General features: G+C 48.1%; 5 protein-coding genes across 5 annotated transcripts; 1 reads left to right on the forward strand and 4 right to left on the reverse strand.

Moving 5' to 3' along the window:
• Window positions 1–29: 29 nt before the first annotated feature.
• Window positions 30–1,522, reverse strand: I303_103933 (mRNA 3'-end-processing protein YTH1; the record flags this gene model as incomplete). The annotated part of the gene is made up of 4 exons (XM_065968873.1): window positions 30–119; window positions 199–586; window positions 734–1,181; window positions 1,381–1,522. 4 exons carry the CDS (start codon window positions 1,520–1,522, stop codon window positions 30–32), a joined length of 1,068 nt encoding a protein of 355 aa, XP_065824945.1.
• Window positions 1,523–2,085: 563 nt separating this feature from the next.
• On the reverse strand, window positions 2,086–4,072 carry I303_103934 (uncharacterized protein; the record flags this gene model as incomplete). The annotated part of the gene is made up of 2 exons (XM_018407265.1): window positions 2,086–2,766; window positions 2,897–4,072. 2 exons carry the CDS (start codon window positions 4,070–4,072, stop codon window positions 2,086–2,088), a joined length of 1,857 nt encoding a protein of 618 aa, XP_018264073.1.
• A 463-nt stretch (window positions 4,073–4,535) lies between these two features.
• On the reverse strand, window positions 4,536–5,776 carry I303_103935 (uncharacterized protein; the record flags this gene model as incomplete). Its single annotated transcript, XM_018407266.1, has 3 exons — window positions 4,536–4,562; window positions 4,712–5,206; window positions 5,264–5,776. The coding sequence occupies 3 exons, from the start codon at window positions 5,774–5,776 to the stop codon at window positions 4,536–4,538; spliced, it is 1,035 nt and encodes a 344-aa protein (XP_018264074.1).
• A 364-nt stretch (window positions 5,777–6,140) lies between these two features.
• I303_103936 (uncharacterized protein) lies at window positions 6,141–8,120 on the reverse strand (the record flags this gene model as incomplete). The annotated part of the gene is made up of 4 exons (XM_018407267.1): window positions 6,141–6,350; window positions 6,445–6,765; window positions 6,833–7,544; window positions 7,621–8,120. The coding sequence occupies 4 exons, from the start codon at window positions 8,118–8,120 to the stop codon at window positions 6,141–6,143; spliced, it is 1,743 nt and encodes a 580-aa protein (XP_018264075.1).
• Window positions 8,121–8,559: 439 nt separating this feature from the next.
• On the forward strand, window positions 8,560–13,158 carry I303_103937 (translation initiation factor aIF-2; the record flags this gene model as incomplete). Its single annotated transcript, XM_018407268.1, has 12 exons — window positions 8,560–8,621; window positions 8,705–8,870; window positions 8,934–9,437; window positions 9,490–9,537; window positions 9,604–10,782; window positions 10,842–10,952; window positions 11,007–11,693; window positions 11,778–12,204; window positions 12,348–12,600; window positions 12,714–12,833; window positions 12,923–12,981; window positions 13,079–13,158. The coding sequence occupies 12 exons, from the start codon at window positions 8,560–8,562 to the stop codon at window positions 13,156–13,158; spliced, it is 3,696 nt and encodes a 1,231-aa protein (XP_018264076.1).
• Between the last annotated feature and the right edge of the window lie 112 nt (window positions 13,159–13,270).

Here is a 13,270-nt window from a genome sequence, read left to right on the forward strand (position 1 = left end):
CAACGAGATATAACTCCTCCAGACCTGCATCAATCTCTCTCCCTCTTCAGCCCACCTCTATCTCCAGGAACAGCCGAATTCGGACAAGCGTTCGCAAAGTGTCCATAGGTATTACATCGCTGCATTGGGTACACGAAGTCAGCAACATGCGACAAATGTACAAAAGAGTGCGAAAGAAAGAAAGGTTGCTTGACTTACGAAACACAATACCGTAGATAAATCCTTGACCCAACCAGTCTTCTTCTCGTACCCAGCAGGCGCCCCAACCGGGACATCACTATGATGATTACTGTTGTGATGACTATGATGACTCTGACCTGATCTACCCGAGGGTCCACTTCCACTATCCCTATCACCGTCGTTCCTCCTTGCGTTCGACGACAAAAATCCACCTGCCCTCCAGCCGCTCAATGAACCTCCCTCAACCCATGCGGGGGCGGGTACGACCACGGCGTTCGGATCGTATTTGTATTCCCGCCATCGGCCGTAGCCTGCCGGTAATTGCGGTGGAGGACCAGAGAACTGCGTTGGATCAGGTGGGATTGGGTTAACGTATTCTTCGGCTTTAGGTCGGTCGGAAGCGGGACTGTCATGGGTAAACGATCAGAATTGGTGTTAGTATGAGGTATCGGATCAAGAACAGTATGACCATGATCGGATGGTTGTGTGTGCGGAAGATAGACGTGCGAAAAATAGACGGGAGACGGGACTGATCAGGATGAAAATGACTCACTGCACCATCTTACATTCCTTCCCATCAGGACAAAACCCAACCTGATACGCAGGGCACAACCTCCTTCTAATATGTTTCCTCGGGCACCCCGGGCCCAATAGACAGAATCCACGATTATAATCGGGGCATTCTACCCTCCTATCCCTCTGATGGAAATACAGGCATTCTCCACCCAGTTCACATTTGCCCTGTTTCAGAAACATCACGCAGATGGGCATCGTACGTAGATTCCAGTCGTGTGTGTACTCGCAATTGTCCCCCATCTTACAGAGATTCCGTAAATAATGTTTACAAACGGTCAGTTTTTTCTCGCGTTCTCGAGGGTGGGCAGGTAGGGTCGGAGGGGGTACGAAGTTTGCTGGAGAAGGGACGGTGTGCCGATAAGGGCATTGAGAGGGCGGTAGGGGACATCCGAGGGGAGTGAGTGAGAGTGGACATATCTGGGCGTCTGTGACGATGATAACAAGAACATCAGTTCCGTTTGAAAAGTACGTCAGGGAAGATGAGCATTAACGTATTGGGATTAGGATTGGGTCATGTACGGGATGAAATATGGAGATGTAGTTGTGCGGTATAGTCTCTGTATTCAGGTGCATGTGTAATATGAATGCGAGCAATAAGAGGGTAACAGAAAGCGTATCACTTACCTGCATCAAGTTTGAGCCTCTTCTGAGATTTCAAGTACCCCTCGATATCCAAATTGACCTGATGGAAATCGGGCCTGACGAAATCTGCCGCTCGACCAAGATGCGGATCAAGGGGTGTCGACGAACTGGCTGCTGCCGCCATGTTGAGGAGTTGTCGAATACCAACGAACTGCTAAGCCGCTTTGCAATGCTCAGACGACTGACCCAAAGCGATCGCCGAGATCAGTGATGCTGGAGCGTAACGAACAATGGAGTGAACAAATAGATAAAGGGGTAAAGAAGACGAATTAAGTCATGTTTTCAAGCTGCAACCTGGCCTCGTTCGGCTGAAATTGATGCTGACTAAGCGGAATCAAATCGCTCGTAGATTCTACCACCAAGATCTTATGGATGCACTCAAGCATGGTCCAGTTCAGGAGCTTGGGACGATGGATAGAGTGCATGCACTGGGGCAGAATGGAGGGAGAGCGACGACATAGTACTTCGACGAGCATGCAAACGAATACCCAGAGAACCTACAGGCAATATTTGAGATGAGTTATTGTGATGAAGCTGAGCAGATCTATCGTCAAGCTGAACGGGGGCAGCCAAGGTGATAGATCCATCCTCGAAACGTAATACAACAGATTGTAAAACAGGATACAACATATGGATACATCGTACTCGCCGTACACGTTATCCATCTGATCTGATAATTTGAACTACCTAAAACCTAGACTTGAAATTCATTTCTATCGGACTATCAGTAATCTTCCTTTCCCTCTTGCTGGTCTTACTATCAGGACTCCCGAACCAATGATGGGTACTATTTGGCGCTTCACCAATTGTTGACTCTTCATGTCCATGTAGTTTGTCCATATCGAGAAACGGGACGTTCTTGCCACCTCTATATGGTGGTGAAGTAGGGAACGGTACTCCTTCACCGGCTCCAACACTTTCACTCGCATTTGCACTTGCAGGTAGAGGGAGGGGAGGCAAATCGGTATTTTTCTTCTGCGTTTTACTGTTGTTATTGTTCTTGTCCTCGTTATCATCGCTCGAAGTGAATTGTGTAAAAGTATGTATTAACGGCGATCTCGGTCTTTGTTTTCCTTGAGCAATGGAATTGGGCGATAAATCCCCTACGGCCGTATTGGATCTTACCAGCGTAGGCGCTCTAGGTCGAGTATTTTTTGCTAATTCAGGAGAAGGTGGACCACCTGAAATAGTCGTTGATCGGGCTAGCGCATTCGCATTCGCGCCAGGCGTCCGAGGGAGCGTGTTGTCGTTTGTTGGGGCATTAGACGACGTCGAGGGGTGTTGCGATTTAGAGTGTTGGCGAGGAAAAGTTAATTTGGGTGTTCCAAGTTGATGATAATTTCGTAAGGTGTCAGATATCTCGCCGAGCTGGATTTTTGAGACGGTTAGCCCCGAGCTGTAACCCTAGTTCTTTCGCCAGTATAGTCTTGAAAGAATGGCAAATGATAGTGTAATGTGAGATGTGATGCGATGTGATGAGAATATTGATTTGACTTACCCGCTGCATGATTTCCTCTATACCTTTTTGTCGTTCCTCAATCTTCTTCTTGACATCTTCACTAGTCCGCTCATTCTCATTCTCATTCTCATTCTCATTCTCATTCTGATCCTGCTTGACGTTGATATTATCTTTGCCTACTTCCCATATGCCCCTATCCCCCATTCCCAACCCTTCGAGACCAAGATGCATCCGCCCCACCTGTTCCTGGCCTTTCAACACGACGTCCAGGTATCCTCTCAGCTTCTTGCTCATGTCCAGTCCGTCCGAGCTGAGATTCGCATTGAAGATCTCGTAGATAGGCTGATTACTATCATCTTTCTTCTGTGCGCCCGCCCCTGAGCTGTCCGCCGTTTCAGAGGGTATAGCCGAAGGTAATAATCCCGAAGTATTCGGTGGAGAAGTAGCCGCGTGTGATGGGTGTCCGGGAGCTGATGTTGATCGATTCAATGATGGACGACTCTCCAGAATCGGCGGCGAGAGATTGGGCTGTAAAGTAGCAAGAGGTTTGATGTGTCTTGAGACGTATTGGTCGTGCACCGATTCAGGGGGAAGAAATTTCGGATCATCGAAAATGTTAGATGCTTTGCGAGTACTGGGTGACTCTTTGTCGCGTTCACGTTCACGTTGAGAGGGCAGATCGATAGCTGATTTAGGTAATGAAGTGTCGTTGCCCGGTAACAAGCTAAATGAATCGCTTGCGCTCGTCAGACTTTGACTCCCCCCTCCTCTACCTTCGCCATCGCCTATCGTGTCGTCCTGGAACGGGACGTTTTTTGTCGAGCCTGTCATACCAAAATCCCTCGATAATAAGGGTACACCAATCGCACCGCTATTCAGTATGTTCTCCTGATTATGCTGATCATGCTCGCTCAGGGTGGGTAAGCTGTTCTTGGATTTCGGTCGGTGGGGTGAATGTGGATGTGAGTCGCTGTGAAAGGGGAATGAAGGACTTGTAAGACTGAAAGGCGAGCCTAGCTCGTCCCCCGCTAGTTGACGATCAGCGCTTGGGGATATTGGCGAAGTGGGTGAAGTGGATGAGGTCAGTTTGAGGTGTTTTGGTGAGGTTGGTGATTCGGATTCATGGATCGACGAGGAATATAATGGTAAGCTCGGACTAGGCGGGTCATTCTTCTGAGAAGACCGCCGACGGGAAAGGGAATAGTATCCCAGCATGACCGTCACTCATCGGTGCTGTCCTCTGTGTGGTGTGTGATCGGGGACTGTGCTCTGAGCGTTGTATAGTGTGTTGAATGCTTGTAAGTTAGCAGAACGACCAACAAGAACAACAACCAACTTACATCATCGCATGCTGGCTTGGAGCAGGTCAACGGTCAAGTCCGCTTGCAATCATTCGTGGCGACGGTATGCGAGCTCATCTTTAGGTAATTTACATGCGTGATCCCGGCTGTATACTACGAAGCAATACCATTTCAAAGTAACCTACCGTCTTACCAGACTCATATGGGATGTAGGCATAGTGCGTTGAGCGATACGCTAATGAACAGAAGTCCCCTTCGCAATCTGCATTCTCACTCCCCACAATTCGTTATACACCAATTTCAGCTCTTCCTCTAATTTACTTCTCTCTTCTCTAAATTGTGATTCCTTCTCGTCGATATGCTCTCTCAATTGCCGATTAAGATTTTCCAACGCTTCTACAGGTCTTTCCGCAAGGTCATTGACATCAGTGTTCGTGCCTGGGACAGTACAGGCTGGAGCGTTGTGTAGTTCTCCGTTCAGGCGTGGGTGATCAATCGAATCATGAAGTCAGCTCAATCTGAACGAAATGCTTTGGGTGTGCGGCTCGCTCACTTTCTGGATTTCTTCGGTTGAGGTCACATTGTTCGAAGTACAATTACTGATATCACTTCCGCTGACAACTTGATGTACGACTGTACGATGAGGTAACTCCGCTCTGTTCAAGCTAAGAAGCTCCTTCAGCGCATTTAGGTGATGCCGGACTTCGGGGTCAACCAACGCAGATCGTATTCCACCAGCAACCACCTGAGGCTTCACCACAGATTCCTTCCTCGTCATTTCTCCATCGGGTTGTGACTTGAGCCGATCATTCTCCTTCCTCAGGTCGACCGCTTGATGTTGGTAATCTTCCTTCTCCCTGCTACCTCGTTCCACCCTTAGCTTCAACTCGTTGACACGATTCAGCAAATCCTCATTTGCCTTGTGAGTCCTACTCGTCTCCTCCTGTATCGCGGCTATTCGCGAGCTCGCTCGGTTGTTCTGCTTTTCAAGCTCAATGATTCGGTGTCGATACTCCTCATTTTCCTTCCGCAACTTCTCATCCACCAACTGAGACTCAGCATTTGTTTCTCTCATTAGACCTCACTGGATGTCCAGTCCGTTGACCCTTTCATTAGCCGCAACCAGCTTTCCTTGAGTATCTCTGTGTGCTGATTCTTCCTTGATGTAACTCTGTTCCCAGAAATCTCGATCTTGCGTTATAAGCTGAATGTCTTCCTTCTTCGCCCGCAGAACGGATCGCAGTCTTCTTATCATCTTCTCACTTCCTTCCAACTGCCCGATGAGGTGGTGATGAGTCTGTGTGAGGGCATGATAATCCGTCTGAGACGCTTGTAGAGCAAGTAAACATGTTTCCCACTGGCCAATATAAGCAGCTGCAACGGTGTGAGCTTCGCCTTGAATCCGATGGACAAGAGCTCGACATTCAGTCAGAGAGTGCTGTTGGTTGATGAGGAAAGGGTCATCAGTATGAGCATGAACATCGGTGTCGGTATCGGTATCAGCGTGTATGTAAGTTTCGTTGTCAGATTTGGGATCAGTCATGCCTGGCGGTGTTTGGGATAAGATGAGTGTCACATCTTTCGTTCGACGTCGCTTGAGTGGAGGACGGGTGGTCATTTTAGTTCACGGTACAGTATGTCGATTGATGAGTCCGAAAAGCCCAGTTGCTTTCTGGATTGGGTTATTTCTAGGTCGACAGTACGAAGTCACAATTGGACAGATGTAAGAAGGAAGAAGGAAGGAAGGAAGATTGTCTGGGCAAATGGTGAGTATGGGGTGCCACCAGAACCACACGCAATCCACTTTACGGTTGAGTGATGGTCGCACGGACCTCCTTTTCCCCTGACCCGATGCGCATAATAGAGTCACGCACGGACCCTTGCAGTAGTGTCTTAGCCATTTATCAGTATTTGGGCGAAAATCCTTGTATCCCGATTGACGCGACACTCTAATGCTCATACATAGAGAGCAAATGCTAATGCTAATGATCCCCTTCCTCATCGCTCTCGCCCAATGCAAATTGACCTTTCTCATCTATATCGTGCTTCTTCGTATCGGATCCACCTTCTGTTCGCGATGAGCTTTGCCTACTGCGTCCTTCTTTTACATCTAGAGCTGCAGCCAAGCGAGATAAGAGGTCGCCTTGCCTGTCGATCGTTTTGCGCAGATTGTCTATCTGTTCCAGTAGAACCTGTACCAAACAATCGAATCAGCTGTTTCTCTCAACCGGTCTTTGTATTCCCAGAAATTGCAGAAATGCAGAGATGCAGTAATAGTCAACTTACAAATTGGTTTTTAGCCAGTTTGACATTGGTCAGATCCCCTTTTGACATATTTGATGTTTGAGGTATATCCCCTCCGTCCCACATCTTAGGTAGGTTGTTGATACCCCTTGCCGAGGACGCTGATGAGGAAGGAACCATATTGCCTGAAGGAGGCAAGGGCGAAACAGCCCTTGACCGACTGACGGGCGCGGAAAGGGGACCGACTGGGGTTGACGTGCTGGAAAAATTATTAAGTAGTGGTGCAGACTGGTTTTTCTGAAGTAAAGTTGAGGGCGGCGGCGGGACTTCCAAAGATGAACGGGGAGATGAAATATTCGAAGGCTAATATTGTTGCTTAGGATTAGTGATGTCCGTCGCCGTCAAATGATTATGTGCAAGTGATACTTACAGGTTTATGCACTCGAGCGGTCATCGCGTCGAACACAATCGCAAAATTTCTCCCCAGTACGAAACTCGGTAAGGCAATCAACAAGAGTCCAAACATGAGAAGGGGCACAGTGATGAGTTTGCCCATAAATGATTTCGGCGTGATTTCTCCATATCCCACAGTAGACATCGTGACCAAAGAGAACCAAGCTGTCTTCGGTATCGAATCGAATTGACTTGGTTCTCCATCGGAGTCTATGAATGCTCCTAATTGATTATCCCACGTTCCTCTTTCTGCGAAATACAGTAAAGTAGACGATAGAATCAAGACCAGCAGGATGAAGAAGGACAGAGCCAATAAAGCGTCCTTCGATCTTCTGACTGCGACGTACATCACTTCGATGGTGAGTAGCATCTGATTCTGGTATTTGAAGGCTCTGAACACCCGTAATAATCTGAATGTCCGTAGAATTGAGAATCGGAATAATATTGAGGTGTCCTCGTTCTGGGCGACTTCGATGTAGTATGGTAAAATCGCGATGATGTCTAGTATGGCGAAGAATGAGGTTGACCAGTTGTAGTACATCAACCAGCTATCCGAATGGGCCAAAGACCGAGCAAGATACTCGATAGTGAACAGGATGACGATGAATGTGTCCAGACCAAATAGTGCGCGGGTGGAAGCTGGATTCGTGTGGAAGGCGGGTAAGGTGGATAGAGTGGTCAATATTGCACTTTAGGATGGGGCGCATCAGCTATCTTCTCTCTGAAAGAAAAGCAGAGCAGGAAAACTATAGCTGATTGACATACCTGAATATGATAGTTCCTGTGACTGCTATATGTATGAAGAAAGCCTCCCTACCGCTGTTCGGTTCTTCCAATAACAAGTACAGCTTGCGCTTCCACCTCGTTCTCATCCCTTGGGCTATAGCAAAATGGTCTTCTCCCTCATCGTTAAAGCCCAGCATATGTCCGAAATCGGGTAGATTGACTTCTTCTGCATCGTTGAGCCTCTGATCTTCCTCGCTTAGAAAGGCATCTCGATGCAGTCGCCGCGGGGTCATGGCACCCTCCGGAGAATCCGGGTATGACTGTGTTCTAGCATGTCTTCGTTTCGGTGTAGGCAGAGCTGCGTTAGGTGCAGAGAAGAGTAGATTGGCTGTCGAAGTGGTAGGATGCAGAGTGAGTGTTCGAGCCTTTGGTGCCGAATTGGATGACCGTCGTTTGGATGGCCCTGCCTCGATATCTGGAAGTTCGTATTCTTCTGCTGGAAGGGGTTCAGAGCTGGATCCGGGCGGATATAGCGACATTTCCAGAATTCGAATACAGTTACGGAGAGCGGCTCAGCAGATTTGAAAGAACCGTATCTTTTGGGAACTTGAGTGGAGTGATAGACGATAAGAATGCACAAGGACAAAGGAGACCTGAAAATACGTCCTAAATATCGCGTCTTGCAACGTCAAAACACGTCTCCACAGTACAAATAACCGCTCAACAAATCTCGGCTACTCACCGACGATCACTAATTACGTAACTTGATTGTCGCACTCCCTGTTTAAAAGGAAGGATTGATTAAACTCCGTCACCCATCCAGTTAGTTGGACTTTTTGTTACGGTGCAGGTGCAGTTCTCCACTTTGATTGTCTGTCTGAAAAGGCCATAAAAGACGGTGAACTCGAGGCCATATCTGTCTCCGATCAGCAGCTCTTAGGATAGAAGTACACTCATAACGAACTAAAACGAAGCGCCATGCCGCCTAAGAAGGGAGCCAAGAAAGGTGGCAAGAAAAATCAAGACGATGAGGAGTTCTGGTAAGTCCCCGTTATACAATTCCACAATCGGACGATCCGACCGTCATTGGACTAGGGCTGATAAGTTGGGTGTTCTGGAATAGGGAGAAGAAGGAAGCTGCTTTGGCCAGTACGCCACAAGCAGGAAGTGACGCAGAAGATATACCTCAACCTGCCAAATCTGGAAAAGGCAAGAAAACAGGAGGAGTGTTCGACTTGCTCGATGACGGCGATGCGGTAGAAGACGATGATGAGGGTGGCGATTTAATGGTAAGACCACCCAGAGAACATTTTGCAGCAATTTCCCGAGCTGACTTGGGATGAGAAATTTAGGCTATGATCGCTGCTAATGCAGCTAAGAAGAAAGACAAGAAGAAGAACAAGAAGCAAAAATACGATTTTGACGATGACGAAGACGCACCATCCCCAGCAGCTGAGGTAGATACGAAACCGAACTTGGACGATGAATGGCCGGAAGACGATGTGAAGCCGAAGAAGGGGAAGAAGGACAAGAAAAACAAGAAGAAGAATAACGTAGTTGACGAAGATGAAGATATGGCTGAACCACCAGCAGCATCGGAAGAGCCCAGTACAGCGGTGAACCTAGATGACGAGTGGCCAGAGGAAGACGTCAAGCCTAAGAAGGGCAAAAAGGGAAAGAAAGGAAAGAAGGCTCAAGATGATGAAGAGGAAGATCTGGATGCTATACTGGAAAAAGCTGCTGCCGAGCGGAAAGCGGCAGAGGAAGCTGCGAAAGCTGCTGAACCCACGCCGGCTCCTGCACCGGAACCTGCTGCTCAGGCGGATGAGGATGAAGATGGAGATGAAGGACCCAAGGTGAGCTACTTAGAGGCATCATGTCTCCTCTCGTAGCTGACATGAATTGTAGATCCTGACGAAAGCTCAAAAGGAGAAACTGAAGAAGGAAAAGGAGAAGGTTTGTCTATTTTTCTCAAAATCCAACGTTTAAGAGCCACCAGCTCATACTTGCGCTTTATCACAGGCTAAGAAGAAGGCTCAGGCCGCTGCCAAGAAAGCCACTGCTCCTACACCTGCAGCTGACGAAGCTACCCCCTCGGCGCCCGAACCTGCTGCTGAGGCTGAGGAGGATGAGGGAGACGAAGAAGCTGGCGGAGGTGACAAGAAGAAGAAGAAAAAGAAGAAGCCTGCTGCCAAGGCACCTGAGCCCGCTCCGGCGGCCAAGGGAAAGAAGGTCCCGGCTCATATCGCCGCTATGCAAGCTGCTATGGAGGAGAAGAAGAAGTTGGAAGAGGAAGCCAGAAGAGTGGAAGAAGAGCGACTAAGAGCTATAGAAGAAGAGGAGAAGAGGATGGCGGAAGAAGAGGCTAGAATAGCGGAAGCTAAGGCAGCTAAGAAAGCGAAAGAGAAGGAGAAGGCTGCTAAAGCAAAGGCTGAAGGACGAGCACTTACTCCTGCTCAAAAGAGGGAGAAGGCTGCCGCCGAAGCCAGAAAACAGGCAATGCTAGCTTCGGGGATGGTAGTTGCTGGACTTCAAGATGGTGGAGCTGCTCCAGAGGCTAAGAAGAAGGTGGTTTACGGCAACAGGAAAAAGCAGCAACAACAGAAACCAAAGGAAACAGCTACGCCACCTCCGGAGCCTGCTTCTCCGGCACCGGCATCCACTGAGAAGAAAGCTGAGCCGACTCCTGCGCCAGCAAAGGAGGAAAGTGAGGATGAATGGGATAAATCCGAAGACGAAGTTGAGAAAGTCGTGGCTGAAGTTGAGAAGCTCAAAGTGGAGGAATCGGAAGATGACTGGGACAAATCGTCAGACGAAGAGACTCCCGCTCCTGCCCCAGTACCTGCTGCTAAACCTGCTGCTCCTGCTGCGAAGGCCACACCCGCCCCTGCTCCTGCTACGGCCACTGCTCCCGCGACTGCCAAGTCTGCCCCCAAAGCCAACGGCAAACCCGCACCAGCCGAAGAGTCCTCTTCTGAAGAGGAATCATCGGAGGAAGAAACCGATTCGGACGATGATGACGACTCGGATGACGAGTCTGATTCCGAAGATGAAGCTGCTGCCAGAAAGGCACTTGCCCTCGAAAAGATCGAGAAAAGGAAACAAGCTGCTCAGGCTGCGGGCTCCAAGGAAGATCTGCGATCGCCTATCTGTTGTATCTTGGGACATGTAGATCACGGTAAAACTAAATTGCTTGATCAGGTGAGCTCCATCCGTAACAGTGTCGCATGGCATCCGATTGATATTGACGCATGCCCCAGATCCGACAAACGTCCGTTGCAGAAGGTGAAGCTGGTGGTATCACACAACAAATCGGTGCTACCTTCTTCCCTAAATCAGCTATTGTAGAGAAAACAGCAGTGGTCAACCCGGTAAGTTTATATCCATTAAGCTTTATAGATTCCCGTCGCTAATTTGCAAAATAGGAAAACGAGACCGATGTCAAAATCCCTGGTTTACTCATTATCGATACTCCAGGACACGAGTCCTTCTCTAACTTGCGTACAAGAGGTTCTTCCTTGTGTAACATTGCTATCTTGGTAGTAGACATTACCCAGGGTCTTGAACCGCAAACCATCGAGTCTATCAACTTGCTTAAGAAAGGTCGAACGCCATTTATTGTGGCTTTGAATAAGATTGATAGAATGTACGGGTGGGAAGCCAAGAAGAACGCCGGATTCCGAGAAACCCTCAACTCGCAGAAAGCATTTGTCAAGAGCGAGTTTGAAGATCGAGTCAAAGCTGCCAAGCTCGCTTTCGCCGAACAAGGATTCAACGCTGAATTGTTCGACGAAAACAAGAACCTCGGTAGAAACATCTCTTTGGTACCTACCTCAGCTATAACGGGTGAAGGTATACCTGATATGTTGTTGTTGTTGGTCAAACTTACTCAAGAGCGAATGAACGCCAACTTGATGTATATCTCCGAACTTGAATGTACGATCTTGGAAGTGAAGATCATCGAAGGATTGGGTACGACGATCGATGTGATCTTGAGTAATGGTGTCATGAAAGAAGGAGACAAGATTGTGCTGTGCGGTTCAGACGGTCCGATAGTCACCAATGTCAGAGCGTTGTTGACACCTCAACCATTACGGGAATTGCGAATCAAGGTCAGTCAGCTGTCTCTCGTATTTCGCACTGTTGCATGCATTGTGACGTGACAGATAGCTGACATTGATGGTGGGTTTTCATAGTCCGCTTATGTCCATAATAAAGAAGTCAAAGCTGCTTTGGGAGTGAAAATTTCCGCTCCAGGATTGGAAAAAGCCATTGCAGGAGCCAAGCTATACGTGGCTCACGACGACGACGAGGTGGAAGCATATAAAGATATGGCGATGGACGACTTATCTTCCCTAGCGAAATTCGTGACGAAATCAGGAAAAGGTGTTTGGGTACAAGCCTCGACTCTTGGATCATTAGAAGCGCTCTTGACTTTCTTACAACAAATGAAGATCCCAGTATTCAATTTCGGTATTGGACCGGTATATAAGTCGACGATTGTCAAAGCTGGGATCATGCTGGATCGGGCGCCTGAGTACGCGGTGATTATGGCGTTTGATGTGACGATTGAGAAAGAGGCGGAAGAGTTGGCTAAGAAAGCTGGCATGAAGGTGTTTAGCTGTGAGTTTTGCTCTTTTCAATAATTATTCTCTTGTCATTTTGCTTGGCGGATCTCTTGGGAGTTACTTCACACCCTCCCGTTGTTGCGGAGTGCACGAAAGAGACTGTGAATTAGACTGATTTTGTCTGTTTTTGCAATTTAGCCATGGTCATCTACCACTTGTTCGACGCGTTCCAGAAGTACATGGCGGAGGTTCAGGAATCTCGAAGAAAGGAAGCTGCTCCGAACGCAGTATGGCCCGTCCGAATGAAGATTCTCAAAGCGTTTGCGCACCGTGATCCGATCATCTTGGGATGTGATATCATTGAAGGATCGATGCGGGTCGGTACGCCCGTCGGAGTGGTCAAGGTTGATAAAGCCAGTGGGAAGAGAGAGATAATCACTCTTGGTAAAATGTGAGTGGTATCGGCCTGCAACCATACGATCATATAGGATCGTTCGCATATTGGATTAACGTTATGTAAACGCGATTGTACTATTGCTGATATCGATGGGTGGGTTTCTGCAGAACATCGCTTGAAATAAATCACAAGCCATTCACGATCGTCAAGAAGGCGCAAGTGGGAGCTGGTGTGGCCGTCAAGATCGAACGAGCACCTTATCAGACAGCTAGGATGTTCAACAGGCAGTGAGTTCTCTTCCACATCTTGTGTTTCATCGGTACATCTGAGTCGCCCACTAGCCACTGACTGATATTTGGATCTGACTCGCGTCTAGCTTCGATGAACATGATGAAGTGGTATCATTGATTACTAGACAGAGTATAGATACCTTGAGTGAGTCAATATCCCATCTGCTGCCTTGATGATCATGATGCTCTCTTCAATCAAGTGCTGCAATTGATGCTGACTTGTATGCAATTACTTCTCGCAGAAACGACTTTCCGAGATCAAGTGGAGATGGGAGACTGGGCGATAATAAAGAAGATGAAGACTGAACAAGGGGTGGCATAGTAGCATAAGGGTGAATTCGAATTCGCCTTTGTATATTATACCCTTATGCTCCTAGGTCTCCTTTACTCTGCATCGCATATCTCTTCACCTTTGGCCCATAGCCCATATACAA

The sequence above is a fragment of the Kwoniella dejecticola genome, chromosome 4 (genome assembly GCF_000512565.2).
Source record: "Kwoniella dejecticola CBS 10117 chromosome 4, complete sequence".
Taxonomy (NCBI): Eukaryota; Fungi; Basidiomycota; class Tremellomycetes; order Tremellales; family Cryptococcaceae; genus Kwoniella; species Kwoniella dejecticola.